The 26,001-nt window shown below is 37.5% G+C and overlaps 1 protein-coding gene across 1 annotated transcript in view; it reads left to right on the forward strand.

The window, feature by feature from the left end:
• The window catches only part of TRPC4 (transient receptor potential cation channel subfamily C member 4), a 130,509-nt gene that overhangs the window by 53,125 nt on the left and 51,383 nt on the right, over nucleotides 1-26,001 (forward strand). The window contains 1 exon segment of the mRNA XM_079314892.1: nucleotides 15,923-16,441. Within this exon segment, the coding sequence (XP_079171018.1) occupies nucleotides 15,923-16,441 (519 nt within the window).

Consider the following 26,001-nt stretch of genomic DNA (forward strand, 5'->3'; position numbering starts at 1 on the left):
CAGATGGGCTGGGGGTTAGGCAGCATAAAAACTTAGCACCTTTATCAAAATCATAGTGTGCTCTACTGCTTAAGGAACCTAGGCATTGATCATTAGCTGGGTGGTTGACCATCTAGATATTTGTCTTTATTCAGGGAAGACTGAAGCAGAGGGGTAGCTGCCTTCTAAGGATGCTGCAAATCATGTAAGTGAAACTGAAATCTCAGTTATTAGGCTTGAATCCATGTAGCATTGTATTAGCTGACATGCTTTAGGGCTTGGAAACCTGACTGCAGTGTTTCCAGCATTGTCTGACTAGGAGGAAAAAAATGACAGTGCTTTTATGCCTTCTGTTCACTATTACATGTCAGTCTTGTGATACTTGAGGGCATTTTTAAAAGGGTGGACACTGTAGGGATAGATGTGCAGATGTGACTGAGCTAATGCTAGATTGGCATTTGCAAATAAAGGCGATTGCTAGAGGAAGGAGAACTTCCTCTAGGAAAGATGTGAGCGCTGTGATAGGTGCCTGGCTCACATGCAGAGGAAAGTAGAAATTGCTGGCAAAGTGCTGGAAGCAGGAAGCTGAAAATAAACTATATCTACATGCTGCAACGCTCAGAGACCTTTTGCTCTCCAAGGACAAGAAGTAAAGTCACATCATAAACTACTTTATGCAAAAGCCCTGTCTCTATTTACTCTGCCAAAGTCAAGCCAGGAAGCCAGGCTTCAGCTTGTCGGTGTGTCAGCCTCTAAAAATGCAGGTCCATGGCATATACAATTTTTTTCTTTTTTTTTTTTCTTTTTTTCATGTGTTTCATGGGTTTTCCTGGCAATTTCTCAAATGCCCAAGAAAGGGTGAGTTCAATCTGTTGTCTAAATATTTGGGGAAAGTATTTATTAGAAGAGACAAAACTCCAAACCTCTGAAACTTTAGAGACATTTCTGAAGGACTGAAAGATTCAGATTTAGGTTACCATTTTCTCTTCAGACAGATTTTGAGCAATCCTCCCTCATCAGTATGTAGGTCTTTAGCATCCTCTCTGGTCATGGTAGACTTTAGGTATGGTCTGTTCTAGCCTTTATCTCTAGAGGAAGAACTGAGAGGATGGAGATGAATGTTTTGTGATGTGGTGACCACAGCAAGCTGTAGTTTTGTGCTGTTATAAGGATTGGCCTCTGGAAGAGATGGGTGAGGTGAGGTGATGTGAGAGTTCATGTGGAAGAAGATGACAGCTCTGCCATCTCACAAATCAGATGTGAATTCAGAAATGCTGTGCTATTTATGTGCTATTCAGTATGCTAGCAGCCATTGTGAACTCTTGAGCAGCAAGAATTATCAGCTGATTGGTAGGAAAACTTGCTATTGTGGGACTTTTTGGGAGGTAGGGAGGGAAAGGGCATTGTTTTACTGTCAAAGGCTGAAGTTACATTTTATAAATCTCAAAGCATGCATCTGATTGATAATTGTGTGGAGTATGGGAAGATAGAAAGGAGGACAGCCACACAAGTTGTCTTTCACTTGAATCTAGATTTAATTCTCATCAGGAAAAAAACAGTGACTGATCTTATGCCAAAATGTGTCTCAACATCTGATGATTTTTTTTTTTTTTTATCAGAGTTGCTATGTAGTTTTGGAGAGAATGAAAGGCTGTAAGAGAACTGCCAGGATGAGGGAATGGTCCTGTGTGAAGAAGTGTCCAGGATGCTGTACAACATAGTAGAACAGACTTCTCTGTGGAAGTTCAGGCACTCACATGAGCTATCTGGGAAGGAATACAGTCAACAAGGCTAGACTGTTTTGAGACAAAGTACCTTCAGTCTAGCTGCATTCCCAGAAACAAAGGCTAAAAGGGAAAAGTCAGGAAACAGTGTGAGAGTGGCACAGAGCCTGAAGAGTCATTTTCCATTGCTGAAATACTGGCAGCATGCTGCTCTTCTGACAGAGCTCCTATCAGGCCTGACAGAGCTCCTATCTCCTAGGAGATTCCCTACATGTGGCCACATCACCAGCTCTGTTCTTTTAATGTCTCTTAGTATCTTTGGTCTTCTTGAAATTGCCCTTTGAGCAGTGCCAGGGTCCTGAGATGAAGCCAATGCTTTTCTCTGGAGCTGCACTTGTAACCAGCTCCAGTCTGTCTCCCTTAATGCCTACAGAGCATTTAGGCAGCTTTGGCCCATTGTTTTCTTTCCATGTCTCATGGGATATAATTTTCCTGGTCCTGCATGGTCACACAGCCCAATGGTGTGTGTGAGGAAGCTCCTGTGTCAGGGCTGTGCTTCCTCCTGGTAACAGTGGGCTCTGATGGAGAAGATCAGGGAATGTATACAGGCTATAGGTCCAGCATGCCTGCAATGGATTTTACATAAGTGTTAAACCTGATGTTTCTTTAATGCTCTTTCAAATTTTCCCCTAGTAACTGAACTAGGAGTTACATTGATCAAGAGAAGGCAGAAAGAAAGACTTATGAGCACTGCATGATGCCTGGTAGTTTGCTAATCTAAACCTCTTTCTCCAGTAACTTTTCAAAGTACAAGTCACAATCTCTTGTGGGACATTCTTCATCTGTTGAGATTCAAGCATCATTTTTGTTTTGAAAAGTGTCTCCCACAGAAGTTTATGAACTAAATGTCTTTTTTGACTGTTGTGATTAATGACAGTCTAGCTGGTAATGAGTATGGAGGAGGCGTTGCAGATTCTTTGTCGGGCTTGAAGTACACATTCTTGAAGTGGAATGTGAGTACAAAAAGTTGTTTCTTTCCACTGCTAGCTGCCTGAGTGGGTAGCTGAGTATTTTTTTTTTCCAGTGGTATCTGATTAATTAGAATTTTCTGACATATTGATAGATGGATGAATGGGAGAGGCTGTGTAGGGGATGTTTCATTTTATGGATGAAATTGATATAGTAGCCTATCCACATATTCAGTCTTTTATAAAACCATTTGGGTACATGAAAACAACATGTAGCACAGGTGCACTATAAAGGTGGAGCTGACTGAATGCAAATGAGATGGAGATAAGAATTTACAGGAGCATTGTTCTTGTGTTTTTAGAAGGTTGCTGTCTGTTTTCAAGTTCAATAAAGCTTCACATAGGTGTCATTATATCTTGGCAATAAATCCAAACTGTCTGTGTTTATATGGATCACAGCTAAGGTGGGTGGATGAATAGAAAAACCTGTGACAATTACTAAAGAGAAACTCCAGAAGCTGGTATGCCTGTGCCATCAAACAGAGCTGCTAGCAATTTCAGTATTGAGGTAGGCAATGTGTTCTACAATATGCACCTTGTAACAAATGCTAAATCATTATATTCCACACTTGAAGCAGTAGCAAAATATGAATGCCAAAATATGGGGAAATTTGACAGTTTCTTGACCTCTAAAAATTGATGAGCCATTTTTTTATTGGCAACATAAAGAAAAATTCTGACTATCAGGATCCTTATAGATAGATTTTTGGAAGGTAGTGTTGCTGAGGATGACTTTTCCCAGCTATGAATCTAATCCTCTGGTTTAGCAGTTTGCAGAAATCCAGAAAATTTTGGTGATGACAAATACAGATTTATTTTAAAGGCAACTACTGAACCAAACTTCCACCTAAACTTCAAGTGTAACAGATTCAGAAATATTAAGTTTTGCTGTGACTATTTTGCTGATATTTTCATATTTCTTGTTTTAAGCTCATGCTAGAAGTGAAAGTATTTCCCTACCATGAGGAGGTGAGTGCAGATCATAAAAAATATTTGCAGGTCTAGAATAAATCAATCCCTTTAGGAAAAAAAAAAAAAATTCCAAATCTCCAGAAAGTTAATTAGAAATAAGGTCTGCTTAAAAGTCAGATTTCTCTTCAAGAAGTCACATTTTCTTTGCTGATTTCTTTTCCCTTCTTTTCATGTTTTTTAGCCATTCCTTACAGTACTCAGCCAAACTTACAATCAGAATAGGGACAGCATTCAAATTTAAAAAGAAGATGTGCAAGATTCTGCCTTCTGCACTCAGTGGTCCTGTACTGTCATCTTCACAAGCCTCCATGGCTGGCATCCTTTTTGCCAAACCTACCTGCCTTCACTTCCTGACAACTCATCAACTGCAAAGATAGTTTATCCAAAGATTTTAACCGTCTTTCAGTGCCTGAAAACAGATTAGGAATAAGCTTTGAGGCCAATAGTATAAATCTGTGAAGAGTGAGAAGTTCAACAAACAGAACCTTTTTTGGTTGAGGTAGTCATGTTTTCTAAGGTCTAGAAATCCCCATTGGCAGATATTTGTATGCTTGGCAATGCGAGTGAGGAAGATAACAATTTTATAAGCATTAAAGGAGCAATATAAACAAACCAGTATATTTTCTGCTTAGAGCTGCTTCTCAGGGATCAGTTAATGTTCTGGCCCTTGCTAGAGATCTGTGCTCTGTATAAATATATGGTATATATAAATATATGTATACAGATGTAAGGGTGTGGAAATCAGCCCCCCATTCAGATTCCTGAAGCAGAAGGCAAGGCAGCAGTGGAGCTCAGAGTCTGTGCAGGGATGTGTCCTCCCTGTCCCCTGCCTGCCCTGCAAACGAGGGAGACCCTCCAGAAGGTCTCATGTCATGTCTGTGTATATCTCTCTCATTCTCTAGAGTGTCTTAAGCAGTAAAATACTGTTTGACTCAGTCCATTTACTGCTCACATATAAGCCAGATAGCTAAGTCAGTAAATCAGCTGAGTAAGGTCAGTGATGAGCAAGAGGATTTACTGGCCAAATACAAGTGTCTACTGTAAACTAAGACTTCTCTGGACTCCTCTCACTACATCAACCAGGGACCCAGCTCAGTAGCTCACATGTAGTGGGTAAGTGAAATTTGAGCATCTTAGAATATCTGTGAGACATGTATTGTGGCCTTGCAGTTATGTCACAGAACCTGTGGGCAACTGAGATGAGCCCTAAATTTTCCTGGGTATAATAGGAACTTAAAAACATAATTCAGATATAGAGCTATCGTTAGGTGTTTAAACTGAAGATAAATACACTCCTGTACATTCTTCTGCAACATATCCTCTTTCTTAGAGTGCCCAGTGCAAAAACGCAGAAAATATTTCCGTAACAGGACCACCTACAGTTGAAAGAAGCACAAGGCAAAGCAGTTTATGATGGGCACAAACCTCCAGGCAATCCAAGCAGTCCACTGAACATTGGACCACTGAAAAATATTTTCAAAGAGCCACCATTTTAAGGTTCTATCTATGAGGAGCCACTGTGCTCAAATGGAGTTGCCTTGAATTTTCTTGTGGTTCCACTTCTTAAATAATGCAAGAGTAGAATTTGACAGACTTTTAAAAAACTTTGAGAGTCAAGCACGCAATCATACATAACAATCTATAAAAAAAATTACTTTACAAACCTTCAGCCATGGGAAAACCCTAGGAAAATTTAAAACACACCACTGTCAAGAAGCTTGTTCATATATGGTCTTCCACACCCCACTGTTATCTTCCCTTGTGTCACAGGGCATCTCTTGACAAATTTCTTAGTGAGAAGTGAAATTTATGAAAGCTGATTTCCACCATCAGGATTGAATTTCCTCTTTTTGATGTTATGAGCAATGATCAAAGCTTTTGAAGAGACTGATACACTCTCAAAGTATCGTTTTTGTATGAATTCTCTGGTGTCTAGTAACATAGCTGCACTCAGACTCCAAAATTTTCTTCAGATCTCAAACATCCGTATCTTTTGGGAAACTTGCAGGAATTTAGTGTTTCTAATATTCCTTGATGTTAACACCCAGCTGGAGCAGTCCAACAAATTTAAAAGTCACAATGGACTGACTGACAAAGCACATTAATGTGATAACAGGGGCTTATTTGTCCTGGGAGGCTACCAATTTAGCTTGTCAATTTACTGACTTTTCTGAATAGAGGATATGTATGTCACATACTGCATTGACAGAAGTGTTTTAATTCTACTTTGTGCCTGTACCAGGATCCATATCTTCCTTATCTTCACCACAGATTGGCAGAAGGCAAAATTAGTTCCCCCTTCAACTCAAAGCTATTAAAACACTACTGAGGGTTGGTAATAAAATCTTATCTAAGTTTGCAGGTTTGTCACAGTGTATGAGGCCTTCTGGCAGAGGAAAAAATAAAAAATAAAAAATAAACCTGAAATATCTACCCTCAAAATGTAACTTTTCATATTATGTGCTGCTGAGATACAGCTGAACACTTGCAGAAAGTGCAAAAATGTTTGCCACCATTTTATTAGCTAGCAACTTGTTTATGACATTTACTACTACTACAGCAATCTGGCTGATGAGATTAAATTTCTCTTCCCTGCTCCTTTTTCATTTAGACCTTTGTTTATTAAGTCTCTGCTTACTACCATGTCCTGAATTTGTAAAAATATATTTACATACACTCAAAGAAAACAAAACATTTCCATATCCTAAAGCGCATTATGAATACCTCTTTATGCATGGATGCACCACACGTGTAAGATCTGTACAGGTCAAGATCCAATCAATTGGTGAACTTCAGAGGAATACAATACTAAGATAAGCCTAACTTGAAACAAGGAATATTAAGAGGTTTGAACCAATCCATTCCCCTTGACATCAGTTTCAAAGGCTTCCTTCTAGCAATGTACACTTAAACACCTCTAAGTCTCCTGCCCCTGGTCTCTCACTGTGTAGGGCAGGTTATAATAATGCATGTCTCTACCATTTCTCCTTTGATCTCTTTGCAGTGGGAATTCAAAGGGAATATTTTTTATTTCTAGCAATATTTTCTTGTTTACTTGCATGTTTCCAAGACCTCATAAGCAGGAGGATTGTTCAACTGATTCTTGTATGCAAGGAGGATCTTAACGTGTCTATTGTTAAGGAATTAAACCCAGCTGAGAATATCGTCAACCATTCACTTTTCAATCCTTTGACTCTCAAATAAATCTTTCATTCCCAGCATAGCCTTGCATAGTTCTGTGAGCCTTGGTCTCCTCTGTATACTTCAAGAAAAATGTTCTTTATTGCATCTGTGAAATATGGGAAATTTACAGTATGGTTCAAAATGTAGAGCATTTTCTAAATAACAAACCACTGAATAACATACTGGGAATAATGTACTTATGAAACAACTTACTGCATCCTTTGAAGATATAGGTTTCTTTGTCTCTGCCATAACCTTTTGTATTTCTTTCTCTTAATATTTTTAAAATAGAGAAAACACTTTTCTGTAAGTTTCTGTAAGTGTTTCAAATTTGCCTGTTTCCCACTTAGTTTGGGAGTATAACCCTTTTAATTTTCCCAGTCATGAAGATATCACAAATTACTTTGCAATGTTAAATAATTGCAATCAGCTGCAAAGAATTTTAGCTAATTCCCACCCTCTGAGACACTTGTATCTCCTAAACAGTTTATTAATACCAAGGGAGGCCACCAATCTATTATTGTCTTTTCTGCAAAAGCTCCTTTTCAAAAACCATCTCTATAATTCTGTAGCCAGTGGGACAGATTTTCTTGTTTCTAGATCCAAGAAGCTCAGGGTAAACAAAAGATACTGCTAAGATTCTAAGAACTCCTTTATTCTGACATTTCTCTGAAAACCTCATTATTGAAGCACACCATTTTCTTTCCACCTCTCCAGCTGACTACTGGAGACATTTTGGGACAAGAAAAATGAGCAGGGAAAAGCAACAGCTTTTCCACATTTTACTAATCAGACCGGAGACACAGTTTCTCAGGAAATGGACTATCAGACCTAAGCTTCATTAAAATGATTTTGTCTTAATGAACCATTCTGTTTTTGGGAAAATTATCTCTGTATCTGTTTAAAAAAGATGGAAAGGTTCCCCCTAGATCTACTTTGAATATTCAGGAAATTTCACTATTGGCTTTACTCATCATCCAAACTCTGACAGAGGTATGTATGAATTATAACATGATGGAAATAAGTAATTCAACTTCCTCTTTAATCCTTTCCATAACAAGATCTTTCTTCTTTCTCAGCTTTCATGGTTTTTCCAAACCATTTTACTTTTCTTCTTTCACTGTCTCTTGAGTGAAAACAAATTTTGCTGCCACTCCTCATTATAAGCAGTCAAGCAATGCCCAGAACTCCTACTAGAAAAACTCTACTTGTTTAAAAACTGTGGAGAGGGCAAGTGTTAGTTTCATAGCTTAAAACAAATTCTGTATATCCTGGCAGTTTTCTATTGAGTGTCTATTTTTAAGCAATTTCCCACTCTTGCTCAAGCTACTGGCATTGACTGATGAAATAGCACATCCATTCATTCACAGGAAATATTAATTGGAAATAAGATGTTTTGTGTACAGGGAGTATTTTGGATCAGAGTTCTTTCAGAGATACAGGGAGGAGAAATAAAACAAAACAAAACAAAACAACAACAACAACAACAAACAGAGAGAGAGAGAAATAAAGCACTGAAATCTTTGATATCAGTTCCACCCAACAAATTAATGAAATTCATGTCCTAAACCTATCAAATCCAATATATTTTCCTCTACTTCTGTCTGGAAACTGTTATAAATTAGTTCTACAACATTTCCTTTCCATTCCATATTCTCTTTTTTTCAAATAAAGTAAATCTATAGTTTTTTACAGCAGGGACTATCCTGAAGAAAATAGTCAAACATTCTGCTTGTAGGTACCCAGAAGAAAATATAGATATGAATAGAATAGATTTGTCAGGAACAAAGTTTGTCATAACAATATAATTATCATTCATCACGAGACAGCAAGCTCTGTATGTTGGGGAAAAGCAGTACATATCATACAGCTCAAGATTTGTAAGATTTCATGAACTGTCACTCAAAATGCAGTCTAAGAACACCACACTCTCGGGAGTTGCCAGCAGTACTGGGTGAAACAGGACATATGAATTCAACAGAGGGTGAAATGAGCAGTCCTGCAGGGGTCTGTCCCTATCAGTGCAATCACTAATGACATTTAGATGAAATAGAGGGCCTGTTAATTCTGTAGATAACTGACAATGTGGGGAGATCTCAAGGCTGTTTCAGGACACAGGTAGAATTCAGGTTTTGACAAGCAAGAAATTATTTCTATGAAAAATGAAAGAATTCAGTAATAAAAAATGTAAGGTTCTAAGTGGAGCAGAAATAATCAACCAAGTATGTATTTGAATTGGAAACAATTAAGATAACAGTTCTGCAGGGAATATAAAAACAAGACTAACATAAAAAGACTGGACAATACCATATTGCTGTTCAAAAGTCAGTATTGCATCTGATGACATCAGAATGAGCACAGACCATAGAATTGTAGAATCAGAAAATGGTCTGGGCTGGAAGGGACCTTAAGGGCATCTTGTTCCAGCCCCTATAAGAAAAGCCTGAATGAAAAATTAGAAAACAGAAAATAAACAAAGAAATAAAGTATTCTCTATATTCACATTTTGTAGAACAAGAATTTGTGGGCTTAAACTGCACAAAGGTAAAGCTTATGAAGTATCAGAAACATAGTGAGGAAATGGTGTGACATATCCACCCACCACTGCAGATCTTAAGGAACAGATTGGTCAAATTCTTTTACTTAATGTGTTACATTAATGCTTTTTGTGCAATGTGGCTGTCATGGAGACTGGAAGTGATCAGTCCATGATGTGACTTTTATGACACACAAATTGGTTCTGTAATAAGATGAGCATGAACAAGCATTAGAAAGCTTATTATTAGACAACTTGGGGTAGGTTAAGTGTGTCAGATTAAAAAAAAACCAAAACAAAACACATCCAAGGTTTTGAAAAGTCATCTTGTGCTTGGACAAAAATGGATGAAAATAACTCAGACTTGTAAATTTAACTTTTCAAAATTCACAGACTTGTCAAAAGGCAAGCACTGAAGCCTCCTTAAACACAGGGTTTCTGTATTACTACAAACATCCCTGTTCCAGTCATGCCCCAGCAAAGCTGAAAGCAAATTTTCAGCAAAATAAATGGACATGATATTACATAAAACATTATTTTAAGTGGGGGGAAGATATCCTTTGCTAACAGTGGTTCATATTAGCACCAAATGAGGGCATTTAGGCCTGAGCCTTGGAAATACATTATGACATGTGATGTACATTGAGAAGGGCTTACACAGAGGCAATAATGTGGCCTTTCCCCCCTTACCATTAGGAGACAGACTAAAAGCAAGCTCCTAAGGTAACACATTGAGCTTTAAGTCTCTTTTCACACATCCTGGAGAGCTGGCTAAAATGATGAATGCAGTACATTTGAAAAATACGTGTCCTGTATCCCAGTAGTGAAAGTTAAGAGACCCAAGCCATGGCTAGCTGAGGGTCAGTACCAGCATGAGACAGCACAGTAATCAAGTTTTGAGCTAGTTAGCACATGGCTTGTGTCTGAAGAATAAATTATACTGAGTTCTATGGAAAGGGGAATGTTTACCTTACCTAATTTCAGCTATATAAATTGGATATATATTTTAGGTTGCTTGTCAGAGCTCCTCTCTGCTAGACATCTTTCCTGCATGAAATGAAATATAATATTTTCACCAGAAAATATTAGGGATATTTTAAAAAATTAATAGTTAGAATTGTTATAATCATATAGGATAATGACAATAATTGAATCTGGAAAAAATGTGGGATTGGCCCATCTTATTGTTAGATTATAGGGAAATATTTGAATAAAGAAACTTTTCAAGATAAACAACCAAAAAAAGTGATCTGGAGTACTTTGGTAAAAAATGTCAGCACAAAAAAAGCCTGATTTTTAATTATTACTATTTTTAAATATTTTTTTTTTTGGGGGGGGGGGTTTGTTTGTTTTGGTTTGGGGGTTTTTTTTGGAGGTTTTTTTGTTTGTTTGTTTGTTTGGTTGGTTTGGTTTGATTTTTTTTGCTATACCTAGCTGACTTTAATTCATAATTGGAATTACATTATTCTCCAGAGAAAAAATATATGGATGACAAGCATTAAACACCTTCCCAGCACTGATGTGGGTATGAAAATGTTAAAGGACATAATTTGTAATTAAATATTATGAAAGTATGCATTCTTAAGAAGTTACAATATTGCTAAAACATTAAAATTTATTCCTCAGACTGTTATTAGTCATGTTACAGTGCCTAAACCCCTTGTTTTCTTTGTCTGTTATGTGTCTATTTCCTACAAAAACAAGAAAATAATGAAGAATGAAGGTAGAATATTACCCAGTGAAAGATAATACTTCAATAGCAGATTAAGAGTGTGGAACTTGCCTTTAGGAAATGTAATGAGTGCAAGGACAATGAACAAGTAGAAGCCTTTGCAGGGAGGCCAGGGAAGCTGCCCCTGGAGAGCAGACAATGACATTGTGCCAGGTGGGTGTTGCCTGGCTGGTGTCACACACCCTGCTCGAAAATGATGCTGTCCCTGAGCTCAGCTTGGCCACTTCCATCCTTGCCTGCCTTACATCCCTGATGGCCACACAGTGTGCCCGGTGTACAAGGCACAGTGAGCACCCTGGGATGGGGAAAAGCACTTTCAGACAGTCAGGAGACACCAGTGCAGTCCTGCTGTGTGTGGTCTTGTGAGGATGGTTTCAACATGAGTCTCAGGACTGTGATAACTGATTTGAAGTCACCTTGAATGATATGTCTAAGTTATTCAATATATCTGGATGTCTTAGCCCATGGTGAAGGAGTTGTGATAGGAGGATTTTTTTTTAACCCTTTCCAGGATAAATCTGTGTTAATGAGGATGTATTTCAGGTGATACAATAATGATAAAATAATAGCAAAACTAAGAAGAAAAGAACTCAGCATACCAGAATGAAAAGCATGGAACTGTGTGCATAGGGATAACTCATGTGCTGTGGGCTGTACAAAAATGTAGAGTTAGGCATTTTCAAGGTGTTTGACTGATGACAGCTATAGAAAAATAGTGATAAAGCAGCTGAGACTTTGATGACACACTTTTATAAGAAAAACTTCTTTATATAACTTGGTACTGGATGACATATGTATTCATCTTATCTGTCATATATTCGCTTTTTGCCTTTGCTTTAGGTTTTTTCCTCCAATAATGCTGTCATGATGGACATGACTCAGAACTTTATTCCCCTAACTGCCCAAAACCAAGTGGGATTTGCTTTTGTTTACAAACAAAAGACAAAATAATTGCAAATAAACAAACAAGGACAAAAGCCAGAGAACCTTTCTGGTTGCTTGAGGAAATAGAGTTCCATAGATTCTGACCTCTTGCCCTTAAACAGCAGGTAAGTGGTCTCTGTTGAGATATTGCAGTAATGAGAAATCTAGATGGAGAAAAGGACACACATGGGGTTTACATTCTTCCTTTTCCGAGCTGACTGTTGTATTTTCTGTTTCCTGGATGTGTAAGAGATTATCAACAATCAGTCTCTCCTTTGATGTCATGGGGACAGGAAAACATCTCGGACCTAACAGGCATTAATTTAACCTAGATTTCTCTTCCTGCCATAGCAAAGGAGCTTGTCTTCACACAGACAATACAGAGAATATAAACACATTGAAGAGGACCATTCCACTTGGTATCTAAAATAATTTGTAGATGTCCAAACCAGACTAATTCATTCCCACTTAGACTGAGTGCAGGGAAAAGAAATGCAACAAAAAAGCCTCTTGCCCTTGAGCACTGAAGTGTTCACACTTTAAGATCCTTTATTTTGTGTTTTGTTTTCTTTTGTCCACTAATCACATAGACATTCATAACAAATGCACATAGTCACCAAACCTCTTTGTTCAGCCCTGTAAATACTGTTGAAGTTGACATTCTTCAAAAAATGTAAGAAGGCAAAAATTATTTGACTTTGCCAAGTTTAAGCAGCCTCAAACTTGGCACGCTAACTCCAAAATGTATAATATAGTTACACTACTGCTGAGCCTTGGGAAGTCAGTCCCAGTTAGTGACTGTAAGACCTAGCATCTTTCCATCCTCCAGCATTTAAGGAAGACTCGAATATTTTCTTTGAGTGTTCTGTCAAGGCTTTCAAATGTGTGGCTGATGTTAGTGTGTGCTGGTTATTTAGTTTGGTTCTCTTTAAAGAGAATTATTTTTAGTAGTTTCAAAATAAAATTCATTGTAAGTCTGATAACTTAAGAGCAACTACTCCGGGTCAGCTGTAAGATATTGAAATTCTCTGAATGCCATGAGAGCGCTCAGTACTTCAAAGAGAAGTACTTCATTTACTTCAGATGAGGGAATAATTTGACCTTATTACTTTGATAGTCTCTCTTTCGTTTAAATTAGTACAAAATCTTAAAATAGAAGGTAAAGGATCAGGGGTTAAAGTCATGATGTAGTTGAAGTCTTCAGGTTTGCCCTTTAAGTTTAAATTTTTCTGTAAGTTAAGGCTGAAAAGATTTCATAAATACTTCCATATTTGGGTAAAATCCAGTGTGATAAATTACAAAATGTGTGCACTAGCCTTGAATCTGAATTAGCTTAAGATGAAAGGTTTTGATAAGCAATGAGAAAAATCAAGCAGCTTGCAAGCAAGTGGACCCCATGTACAAGTCAGTCACTGGAACGCCACGTCTTTTGAAGCTGAGTCTTAATTTTTCAGAGCTTGTAGCTGATGATATGTTTAAAATAGACTTCAGTTCTGGCAGGGCTTGAAGCAAATGTTACTTTACTACTGTCAGAAAGTACAGAACTAGCAACATGTGAAGTGACAGAGTTATACTCTGAACAGTCAGTGATTTTGAAATTGCAGCTTTCTGACCTTGAGTTTTCTGCCCTTGCAGCTCTGTCCTTTCCTTCCTGGTACCCTGAATCTGAGGCCAAGGGGGAGTCTCACTGCTTATAGCAGACACTGTCAGAACCTAGCACATGCCTCTCTGTAAACCTTTTTCAGCTCTGTGATAGCCCAAAATCTCATTTCTACTAATGCAAATTTGAATATATACCACTATTTTTGTGCCCTTCTAGTCTCAAAAGCACTGACTAGAGCTGCAATTTAGAGAGCATGAAAAATGTTTGTATGCACAGTGTTCTTTTTTCCCCCCTATGTAATATGTAAGTAAAAGAAAAGACAAATCTAAGAGTGCAGTAACCTGTGAGAATTGGGGATGGAAACAGGTTTCACTTTCCCTACTGACACCAAAGACAGGAGAGAAAACATATATGGGTTTCAAGCCCAGTTCACACTGGACAGGAATTATGACAGGTCTGGGCACCTGGGTGTCCCCAGGTGAGCTCTGTGCAGTGTCCAGCCAGGAGGTGACAGATGTACCCTGAAAGAGACCTGACAGCAGTGTGGGCAGAGCCACAGAGTCCTCTGGGAAGCTATATGTCCAGAGTTGTGGCTTTTGGCCTGAGACCAGGCACAGCACACAGAGCTTCTGTTTGTTCTTGTTCCCAAGTGTTCCCTCCATCCATACATTCTCATCCATCCATATATTCTCATTAGTATATTCTTAGCTGGGTTCCTTACCTCATGAGTGATATTTAACCATGCTTCTCTGCACATGCTACACCATTATGTTTGTACCTCAGAAGAAAGAAAGCAGGAGGGAAGCTGCTTGGCTCAGAAGCACTGGTTGTGAACATCCACCTGTGAGGACAGCTGCACCCTCTGCACGGGATTGTGAGGCTGGGAGTGCCAGCTCACTCAGCACACAGTCCTGTGTAAAACAAACTCAGTGCCAGCCTGGCTCAGTGCCAGGCCAGTCATGCATGTCTGAGTACATGAGAAGGGAGGAAAGGGATTTCTGCCTGTTGACTCTACATGCCTTCTGAGAATCTGGCACAGCTACCTAAGGTCAGCAATACACTATGGCCAGGCAGGTTTTGCTTCCATAGGGATGTGTGATCACAGTCCTGAATGCCAGATCTCCAGTCTTGACTTTCCAACCCCACTCTGCTTGTGTTTTTTCCACCTGACAGTGAGGCCACGGTGCTGCTGTGAGACTTGCATCAAAATTTTTTTCCTCCCTGTGATGGCCATTTATTTCTCTAGCCTTCAGATAACTTTGAGTCAAATGTTTTCCTTTTTTCTTCCTCCTGAAAGAGCTTCACTCAGAGCACCTCTCTGTGGTGCTCTGTGGATTGAATTTTGTTCTTGGTTATTGAGCTGTGGACCAAAGGCAGTCTGCAAGTGATGATGCCAATATAATTCTTTTGATTGACATTGACTAATTGCACTTACATTCTTAATCATACTATTCATACAAATTCTCTTTACCTGGGAAAGACTTTAGAGCCTGGTATGTAAAATAAAGAAACAAGGTTAAAATGAGAAACCTTACAGTGTTCTGATAAAGAAGACTGACAAACAGAAATACATTTCAAAAGAGGCTTTTAAAATTGTCTCTGTTTCTTATACTAACTCCCCTGTTTCCTATAAACAGAATATTTTTCTTTGTGCAGGTGGATGTAGAACTGGGCCTTAAGACATTAAGCACCTTGCAGCAATTATCTTTGTTTCTCTACACAACCTTAATTTCATCATTCTCTTTAAGAAAACACATATTTTTTTCTCATTTACTTGACCACTTTATTTTCTAAATCTAACTTGCCTGTGTCCTGGTCATTGCTTCCTTCACAGATTCATAGTTATGCCCACCATGATTCTTTCTTCCCTATGAATCTGAGATAAACCAGTGAGAGGCAAGAAAAAAATTCCATCTTGCTCACTTCAAGGGACTTGGGAGAAGCATTTGTGTCTAACTTGCCTTTGTTTATCTAATAATTTGCTCTAATAAATCATTGTCCATGGGTTGTTTGCATATAAACTAGTTCTATGAGAAATCACACCCTGTTTATAGCAATTCATTTACTGGAAAGACACTATCTTAGTTAATTGAATTGTTATATTTAAAGAGTTTCCTTCAGCTCTGGACAGAAATGAAGATCCATCAGTAAGTGCATTAACTGGTAAACCATTTTTAGCTTAATTTTCTGTAAGTCTTGTTCAACGAGGAGGCCTGTAAGGGTGTTTGCCTTCTTTCACAGGTGCCACCAGTGCTTCTGGACAAGCAGTTTTCAGAATTCACGCCGGATATCACACCTATTATTCTGGCTGCCCACACCAACAATTACGAGATCATAAAGCTGCTTGTGCAGAAAGGGGTGTCGGTGCCGCGGCCGCACGAGGTGCGCTGTAACTGCGTCGAGTGCGTCTCCAGCTCAGACGTGGACAGCCTCCGCCACTCCCGGTCCAGACTCAATATCTACAAGGCTCTGGCCAGCCCATCACTGATTGCTTTGTCCAGTGAGGATCCTTTCCTGACCGCTTTTCAGCTGAGCTGGGAGCTGCAGGAGCTCAGCAAAGTCGAAAACGAGTTTAAGTCGGAGTATGAGGAACTGTCACGGCAATGCAAGCAATTTGCAAAAGATCTCCTGGATCAGACACGGAGTTCCAGGGAATTGGAAATTATTCTTAATTACAGAGATGATAATAGCTTGATAGAAGAACAAAGTGGTAATGATCTTGCAAGATTGAAACTGGCAATTAAGTACCGTCAAAAAGAGGTGAGTGTGCTGGAGAATATTTAAGCGTATTCAGTAGTAGCAATGTGATAGATAAGAGCCTGAAATACATCCTTTTAACTGAGACAAATGTCTGCTTATCTTTTTTTTTGTTCTACTAGTTTTCTGCTCTTTTTATAGGTTTAATTAGATGAATTTGAATAGTTGTTACAGTTTGATAGTATCAGAATTTAAAATGTTCTCTTCTAGTACAGATTCTGTGAAACTTCTTTTTTTCTTATGCCTGAATAGATGTAGTCTTCAGTAGTTGTGCTCTGAAGTCCTCTTCAGTAATAGGGTGAGAAATATATAAAGCATACTTTAAATTTAAATTCTCTAAATCTGTAGAGAGGTTTCTTCATAAAGTAGGTATTATAGATACTGAAACAGAAGTTTAATAGCCATGCATGACTCCCAGAAATGTTGACATTCAGATTTCTTTCACAAAGCATTTAAAATGGAAATACCTGGGTATTGGTGTCCATGGCAGTTAAAAACGAATACATTTGCTTCACCAATGTCACAGGATGTCTGCATATCTTGTCAAAAGTACTCTGGTTCTTCTGTGCATGCAAAAGAAGCAAGATACAAAAATGAGTTAGGAAAACAGTTTCCATGATACTTCCAAACCTTCACCTAATCCCTGCACATCATCATGTCAGAATATGTTGTATTATCTTATTAGGAAACAGTACATTCCAAGCTGAACTATGGAAATTTATAGGCAAGGCAAATGTAAGTGTATAGTATTTGTTCATATTTGCTAGAGCAAATGCTTAATAAACCTCTGTGTTAAATTGAGCTAGTTTGTCTATCTCTGCTAAATCTTGGTTCTGCAAAATATAATAGTAAATGTGTTTTTAAGTATGTGAGAAAGGGTTGAAGAAATAATAACCAAACATTTAATGATTCTTTTGTTCATTTGAAATACAATTTAATCATCCTAAGAAGCTACCATGGAGGTAGGGAACTACTGAATTACTGATGGAAGAAAACCTCAATTGGTCTCTGACTTCATAAGTCTTCTAATAAGCATTTTTTCCTTTGGGAAATGTATTACTTTATATTTTATAGTATAATGTTTCAGGCAACATATTTACTGCCTTCATAAATTATTTTCAGATCATACTTTGCTGGATTTAACAACCAGTATTTACTGTTTATTGAAATGCCAATCCTGTCTTATAGTCATTTAAGAATCTCGGACATCTGTTTTTGCAAGGATTCATGCATTGAAATAAAATTCTGATGTCTTATTGTTTGTTTGTTTGTTTTAAACCTGAACACAAAGCTTGAATTTACTTAATTTGAGATAGAGACAGTGATAGGCATATGTAGAGTAAAATGTTTTTTATAGTTGCATCTGATTGCTGTGCCTAATTAAGTTGCAGTAATATAGCTGATTACATAATTTATTCTCCATAATAGAAAACATTAGGCCGTACTGATTTAGTGAAACAATTCCAAATCAGTGGATCTTTTATATTTTACACACATTTTTCATTTCTGTAAATACTTCCCACTGTCCCTACCATTTTATTCTCGCTGAAGTAAAATCAAGGTTTACTAAATGTGTTCGAAAATGTATTCCTTACTGGTTGCTGAAGTGAGCAGTAGCCTCTGTAACTGCTCAGTTATTTTATTTCTGATTGTTACTACAGTATTCTGGTAGGTGCAGCTCTAAGATCAAGAAACTTACCTGAGGCATAACAATTGCTTGGATTCTGGCTGTCCTGGTCCATATATGTCATGATAAGAATAAATCATCAGGGTCTTTCTATTTCTTGTGTCAAGGATGTTACAGGGTACACAGACTCTGGCTGAATCCAGCAGCCTCCAGGGTCAGCAGATTCTTTAAGCTTGGGCACTGGAATCCAGCCAGGAACTCTTGATAGTACAATATTTTAGGTAATATATTCACTGCTTTCATAAATTATTTTCAGATGGTACTGCTCCAAACTTAGCAATGATTATTTCTGTTTCTTTAAACGCACTCCCCCAAAACAAAGCAGCAAAACAGATAAGAATGCATTGTCTTCCCCGCTTATCTTACAACCCATCCCTAACATCTCAACCTTTATTCATGCTATTAGCACCACCATATTGAAGCTGAGGTCAGAGCTCCACAAATAAGAAATCAGGTCTGGCTGTCCAGAATGTCCAGTTTCAGTCCAAAAATTGCAGCTATAAGTGGCAAAATAATGACAAGTGTGTCCTTTTACATTGTTTTTTATGATTAGGTCCTCTGAAGTTAGGTATTGCATTTTTCCTTTCAAGTTGAAAATAATACTAAAAATTGTTATCAGTAACTCCTTTTGGCATTTTAAGCAAGCAAACATGAAGCATTAGATCTAAGTCTCATAAAGAAGTGAAGTAGGCTTTGGATAATATATCTTGGTTTAATCTCAAGACACAGGATGGTGTGGAACAGCATATTGAGGGTACCTGTAGAAGCAAATAAGTGGATGGTGAAAAATTTTGATTGTGTAAAGAAATTAAAATTGACAAACATGAATAAAGAAAGCTACCAAGCTCAGAGTTATTGAGAGCTTTCCAAAATCACATGATGTTTGAGATGTAGATCTAGAAATGCCTTGTAATAAACAGAGAAATTCCCTTGAAATTCACATGATTAGGCAGAGCTTTGTGTAGTGGTCTGCAATCCCCTGGTGTCACCCACCCTGTGTTTGTGGAAATTGAAAAAGTGCATTCATCTTCAGAACTCTCCATGTTCTCCCCTTTGCTGCTGAAGTGGGCCTTCCACAAACCAAGAACTTTATGCCAGTTGGATTTGAGGTTCTCCACAGTGAAAGTTGCTCATCTCTGCATTTCCATTCCTTTCACACTTGCCACAATACTGTGACTCTCATTCATGTGCTGTCAAAAGGCATCTCAGTGATATCAATCCTCAGCCCACGCAGTCAGGTCAGAGGTAACCTACAATGTATTATCAACAGAGACACTTCCCTGGTAAAATCATCAGTCTTCTTTATTAATGACTAATGAAGTTGAAAGATGTATAGTCTCAAACTTACCTTGCAGGATAATGTCTGGCAAGACTGTGGATAATATCTGTTCAGAGTTATGGAGCAGAACCAGGACAGTATCTGCCCAAGTATGGGATTTTGTAGAATAGCATGGGACAGAACATCCAAGATGCCATTTTTCTGTTCATTTTGAATCACTGGTGCTGTTTGACTGTAAGTGAAGATGTTGCTGAAGCTCGTGGTGTCTGTTTCTGACACCTACTGTTGCCTGAGCTACAACCAGCAGCAAACAAGAGAGGTTTCCTGAAGTCACACAGGCACCCTGCATTGGGCACAGACATTGTGTTGTCCAATGACATTGCTGTTTAATATTGTCTGAAGTAAGGGAGAGTTTGGTTTTATGAAGGCTGCCACAAGTTCATTGTGGTAGATTCTAAGCACACAATGAGCAGTGAGAAATAAGTTTCCCTGGTTTCTAAATGAAAATGTTATCTGAATTAACTGCAGCTCTACATAAGGATGTAGCAGGCAAATTCCAAAGCCTGTATGTGGTTGACAAGCAAATCTGAGTTCAAGTTAATTGCCAACCTGTGGTGCAGCAATGCAATTAAGTAGAAGAGAATAGTAGCTCTCTTTATTGATTAGTAGATAGTCATCTTTTCCACTCATTGAAAAATGTGTTTTCTTTCATATACATCCAGAGCTTTTAACAGAGGTATCACAGCAAGAACTCAGTCTCTCTCACTGTTCAGTTAACTTAGTTTTAGCTTTGGTTCTGTTTAGGTGTTAAGCACATAACTACAAAAATGTGAAAAAGTACTTGCTACAATGCTTACTAATTTTCTCTTACATGGAAAACAAAGAAGAGGAGATTAATAGGCTGAATCAATATCATCTGGTTTCACAGTAAGCCTCATTAGTGCAATTTAAATACTTATACTAGTCGTTTATATCTCTGTATAATTTTTGCTTCATGCTAAATGTCCCATTTCATTTAAGCTATAGCTGTATAAGCTCAAATACAGTACCAGGATGAGATTATAATTATTGGTAGCACTGTCTCATTTTGCTTTGTTATTAGACATTCTCATATCAACACAGAAGACATAGGAATTTTTAAGTGTGTAACTGTTGAGCTTTTCTCTCTCACTTCTCAAATGAATGAACACTGGATGGCTTGGAATTGATTTGCTTTTCTCTTTTTTTTTTTTAAATCTTTTCCATCCTTAAATTATGCTGATCCTCTTTCTCTCCCACAACAAATACAAAATCTCTGGAAAATTTAGAATACCTTATACTGTAAATAGGATGTAAATAGGTAAAATTCTCCACATTTCAAGTTAACAGTCTGGAAAGATTTAATAAGCTTTGTTCTGCTTTTATCTTTAAAAACCTAAAGTAAATGTGTAGTTTATCTAGCCACCATCCAGTGTTATGTGTCATGTTGAGACCTATCTAAAGAAGCCAGAGCTAAGTTTTCTGATGTTTTCCTGGTCTTGAATTAACTTTTTTAAAGGTATGATTAAAACATTTCTAAATTTTAATTTCTCTCCCTGCTTACTAGACATGCAGCTGCTTAACTAAAACTTTCTCAATTACCTCTAGTTGAACCTCTAGATACTCTCTCTTCCCAGGAGCAGAACTTGTTTTTCTGAGTTGTGAGCAGCAGTGGAATGTGTATTAGCAAAGGGCAGAATGAAAAAGGCAGTGGATTTAACAATTTGATGTATTTAAAGAATTAACAAGAGTACAGGCCTTACTAGAAAAAAATTCAGGGAAAATGTGTCAGGGAAATCAGTTTCAAACTCAATTAAATATTAAATACCATGATATGATATTCAGATTTCAGGGATCAATTCATGTTTTCTAGGAAAGTGATGCTGTAGAATGAAAAAAATAGTTTGGTTTTGATGATAAAAACCATCTGTTTGCTTCTGCTCAAAAGAGGACTTTTTAAAAAAGAATCATCAGTTCTTCCTAATTTTCTATGCAAAATACAGCCTCAATGAAATGAAAATGTTTCAAAATAATGTCAAAAATTCAGTGAAATTTTCAATGAAAACATGCTTAATCATTTCAAACCTGTTATTTCATGTCAGTATCTAAACACTTCATTTAAATGAAATAAAGGATTTTGTTTGTCTGCAGTGATTTCTAAATCCACTTAGACTTTAACATGTTTGCCAATTATATTCTTGTAGCTGATATCATCCATATCATATTATTACAAAAACCAGTATAGACATGATAGAAAGCAGGAATTATTGATTTTCAAAACTATTTTAGCAATTCCTAGAGAAAATAATTTTAAATTACTGAAATGAAAAGTTGCTATGTATTTAGTAATGTTTTAATGTTTAATTACAACTAATTTCTCATTAAAAGTCTTTCAGATGCAAAACTATGAATTACTGACTCTCCAAGTAGGAATGACTTTGGAAAAACAACATTTTAAGAATTGTTCTGTGTTTTAAATTAACCCACACCTGGAACATAAGCAAAAACAGAGTGGCCATGTGTAGCAAGTCACTGTGTATATGAATATTTGTCAGAAGGCTGCAAAGGTGCACTCAGAAGTCTCCATGTAAAAAATAACAAAACCTCACAAAAACCAGACTCTGCTAATATTTGGACATTTTTGACACCAAAGGAAGATATGTTTAGTCTATGAATTGCATAAGTGAGAGGAGTGATAAATATACACGTTTGGGTCCACATCTTCATAAGACCCATTTCTGCAGACTCTCAGCTATACTACTCAAAAATTTGATAAACATTTTTCCAGGCAAGAGTCAGGTACTCTAAACCAGGTCATATGTTTGCTTTGTAAATCATGTAAAAGTCTCTGTGTTTATAGATAAGAAATCCACAGATTGTTAAAAAGTATGAATTAGATGAGTAGATTATCTGCTACACATACAAAGTCTTCTTCTACTTGGTTATAGAATCCTTTCAGTTGGAAAACAACTTTAATTCCAATGATAACCCAGCAATGCTGAGTCCACCACTAAACCATGTCCCTCAGTGTCATATGTAGATGTCTTTTAAATGCTTCCAGGGGTGGTGGCTCAACCATTTCCCTGGGCATCCTATTCCTGTTCTCGACTACCCTTTTGGTGAAGAAATTCTATATTCAGGCCATGAATATATTATTTATATTCAGGCCTTCCAGTTTCTCCAGGAGGAATGCTGTGGGAAATGGTGTCAAAAGCTTTACAAAAGTCCAGGTGGCCAATATCAACAGCCTTCCCTCATTCAGGTCACCTTCTTATAGAAGAAAATCAATTGGTCAAGCAGGACTAAATGAAGTGTAGATGTCCCTGTGGAAGGTGTACTTAGTGCTGCTAGGAAAAAATGTTCTTAAATCACAGGGAACACATCTGCTTAATACAGCATTTAGTTGTGGTGAAACAATTTTCCTAGAATATGTGAACAAATTCCTTATACAGTCAACAGACAGAGGTACGCACAGAGGGAGATCCTGTCTGTTCAAGATAAGACATCTGAGTTCATTCCAGAGACATCTCTCTCTGCTTCTGTGGCTGGGTAAGGAAATAGTGTGCTTCATTTAGAAGAATTACTTCACTAGGCATTGAAAATGTAGAAGCAAGTTAGACAATTCACTTCATCAACTACAATTTCTATGTGTTAAAAGAGACTTTGAATTCTGGAGGCTCCAAGCCCAAGTAAAGGGAAATTAATTTCAGCAGTAATTAATTAATGATGTCTCAGAAGGCATCACTAACCTTTAAATGCTATATGCTACGCATAGGTTACAACCCTCTCATCACAGTTCTGCTTAAACTATTCATGAACTAAGATCAGAGTCTTTTTATTTCAAACACTTGATTGAAGTAATTAACTCAAAGGGGAAATGTACTTATCTTAATGAAGTACAATGGAAGTCTCTCATTTCAATTCATTTTCTGCATCTCCATTATAAGAAATGTTACTGGGATATCTGCCTCAAACAGGAAAAACAGTAGTGCAAACCCCTAACCAGCAGTGCACAGCCCTTCTGTTGAGACTGGCAGCAGCAGAAGTTGGTTTGAAGGAGTCCCTGCTAATGTACCGAGAAGCTTCTCTACAAACCTGGGGTAGATTTAGGACCACATCCCAAAGTGTCTGTTCTTCTGTCCAAGAACTAACTAATCCATGCCTGTGCTAGATTTAACTGGCCTAAAATGAGAGTGACTTCTCACCTGAGGCACATTTGAACGTGCTGACACTGAAGCTTCTGCATGCTGTTGAAGTGAAATTTTTTCCACTGTCTGGCTCTCTCCATGGAGGGTTTATTGAACAATAAAGCAAGACAGCCAAAGCAAAATTTGGCTTTGGGCCTGACCATTCTTTCAATCTGTCCTCTCTTAGTTCTTCCAGATGTCTGCAGAAAAATCTCTTCCTTCCTTACCCCTTTTTTTGGTTTAGTGTAAGCCTTAACTATCAAGATTGAAATAGCAAAGAGTGTCTTCATCCATTGCCTCCATCACTACGTGCACCCATTGTCAAACAAAAAGTTTATGAGAAAACAAATGCTTATTATATAAACTCACTTTTGTGCCTTCAAAGAGATCCGATCTATATATAGTCAGTTGAGCAGAGAATATTACTTTCTCAACTTTCCAACTCCAAGGACTAAAGTAGAAAAATTAGGAGAGATGTTTAATATGGCAGTGGTTTCACAAAGTGTAACTTTGATTTTGAAAGTCATATAGGGTTCAATTTTGAGTGCTGGCATTTGAACTTCTAGGGTATTTTTCAAAGAGGAAGGGAAATGTTTACACAAAACTATCAACAAGTCCTCCTTGCAGAGACAGTTGGCTTTCTTCTATAAATAATAGGATCATATTCTTCAGGGTTGAAATATGTTGGTTCTTGAGATATTTTACAAAAATAAGACATTTTAGGAAAAGACTTCAAGAAATTGAAAACTTTTTTGTTATGGAGAGAATAGTCTCACTTGCCAGTGGGCACTTGCAAACTGGCAAGGACTTGACAAGAAAGATTTTGCAGAATGCAGGGAAAAGCCAAGATGAATACATATGAATAGGAGAAGAAAGAAATCTAAGAGCTGAACGTCATCTGCCATGTTGTTTATTACATCAAATCATGGCTTTTATTATTTGAGTGTGTTTTATTCCTGAGTAGTATTGGATAAATGTGAAGGTCTTTAGCATCTGTGAGAGAGAAAGACCAATGGAGATCATCAGAAAGTAGAAATTGCTGAAGGTCTACAAAGTGCAAAATGCCTATGCTGTGCTGGTCAAGTACAAGGTCTGGCATGTTAGGTTGTTTAGGTGGATGAAGAGGACACATTTTACTCTGCCTGCTGTCCATAAAAGACAATAATGTTTAAGTAGCAGGGTAATGCAGTTGTTTAAGTTAGAGATTGTTCTAAATAGCTGACCTTAAGGGCTTTGTTAGCAACCCTGTTACAGTTCACAAAAAGACATGACTCAGTTACATAGCTTTTGACATTAAGACATTAGGCTGAAAGTGTAATATTGTGTAAAAAAGTTTGACACGTTATTAATAAAATTAGTTCAAGCATTTGTTTCTGCCTTCTTAATAAAACACAGAAAGAAACTAGAAATAGCCATTTCTGTAGTGTGCTTGTGCTGTGAGTTCCTGACTCATTCCACATAACCTCAGGTATTTAACTCTGGTACCTATGTCAGCAGCCCAGCCTTGGGTTCCTTCATCATTGATGGGAACAGACAGACATTTCCAGACAACTCAGGCCATCCAAGAAAAAATGAATTTTTTTCACTCCCTACGTTGCTTACAATTATTGTAAAGGTGACAAGGGACAACTAGATGTGTTATACAGACTAAAAAGAAAAGCATATAATTTCTGGAAGGTAACTAACAGTGGCCATTTTTTTAAGTCTTGATACTGTTTCTCTGAGACCCAGAAAAGGCCTTAAGCTGAAATTATGAACTTGTTTACATGAATTCCTTCTAGTGCATTGTGTGAGCTGAGGGTCTGCCTGGAGAAGTAAGCATGAGTTTTGGTCTGAGGGAAAAATCCTCAATTTTACATAAGTATTCTGAAAATTGGATGGAAAGTTTCGCAAGAGAGAACTGTTAGAGTTATGACAGCCTGAAAGGTTGCACTTGTATTAAGACACTTCATCATTATTTCCAAAGCTGAAACCTCTAGTAAATTCATTCAAAATCAGTCAAAATCCTGAAATAAAGGATAAAGCTTTTATCTACACTGAAAAAATATTTTCTTTCACTGCATATGGCCCTATTCTCAATTAAAATATTTTGGTCAAATGACATTAAAGGCAAGTAGTATAATAACATTTAAATGAGGAGAAATAATCGTTTTCATAGTAAAATAAAGTTATGTCTTCCTAACCTGGCTATGAAAAAACCCTTTGTTCTGTACTAAACCTTGGCAAAAGTAGCCTGGCAAGAGCAGAAGTTTTTCTTTTCAGACTGATTTTTCCAGGTATACTGTGCAAATCACAGTGCATGGGTGATGGTTAAACAAGGTCTTGTAAATACTGAAGGCTGTATTGGTTTGGGATTGGTTTGGGATTGACTTGCTTTTCTGGTGCAGCTTTC

This window comes from Erithacus rubecula (assembly GCF_903797595.1).
Source record: "Erithacus rubecula genome assembly, chromosome: 1".
Taxonomy (NCBI): Eukaryota; Metazoa; Chordata; class Aves; order Passeriformes; family Muscicapidae; genus Erithacus; species Erithacus rubecula.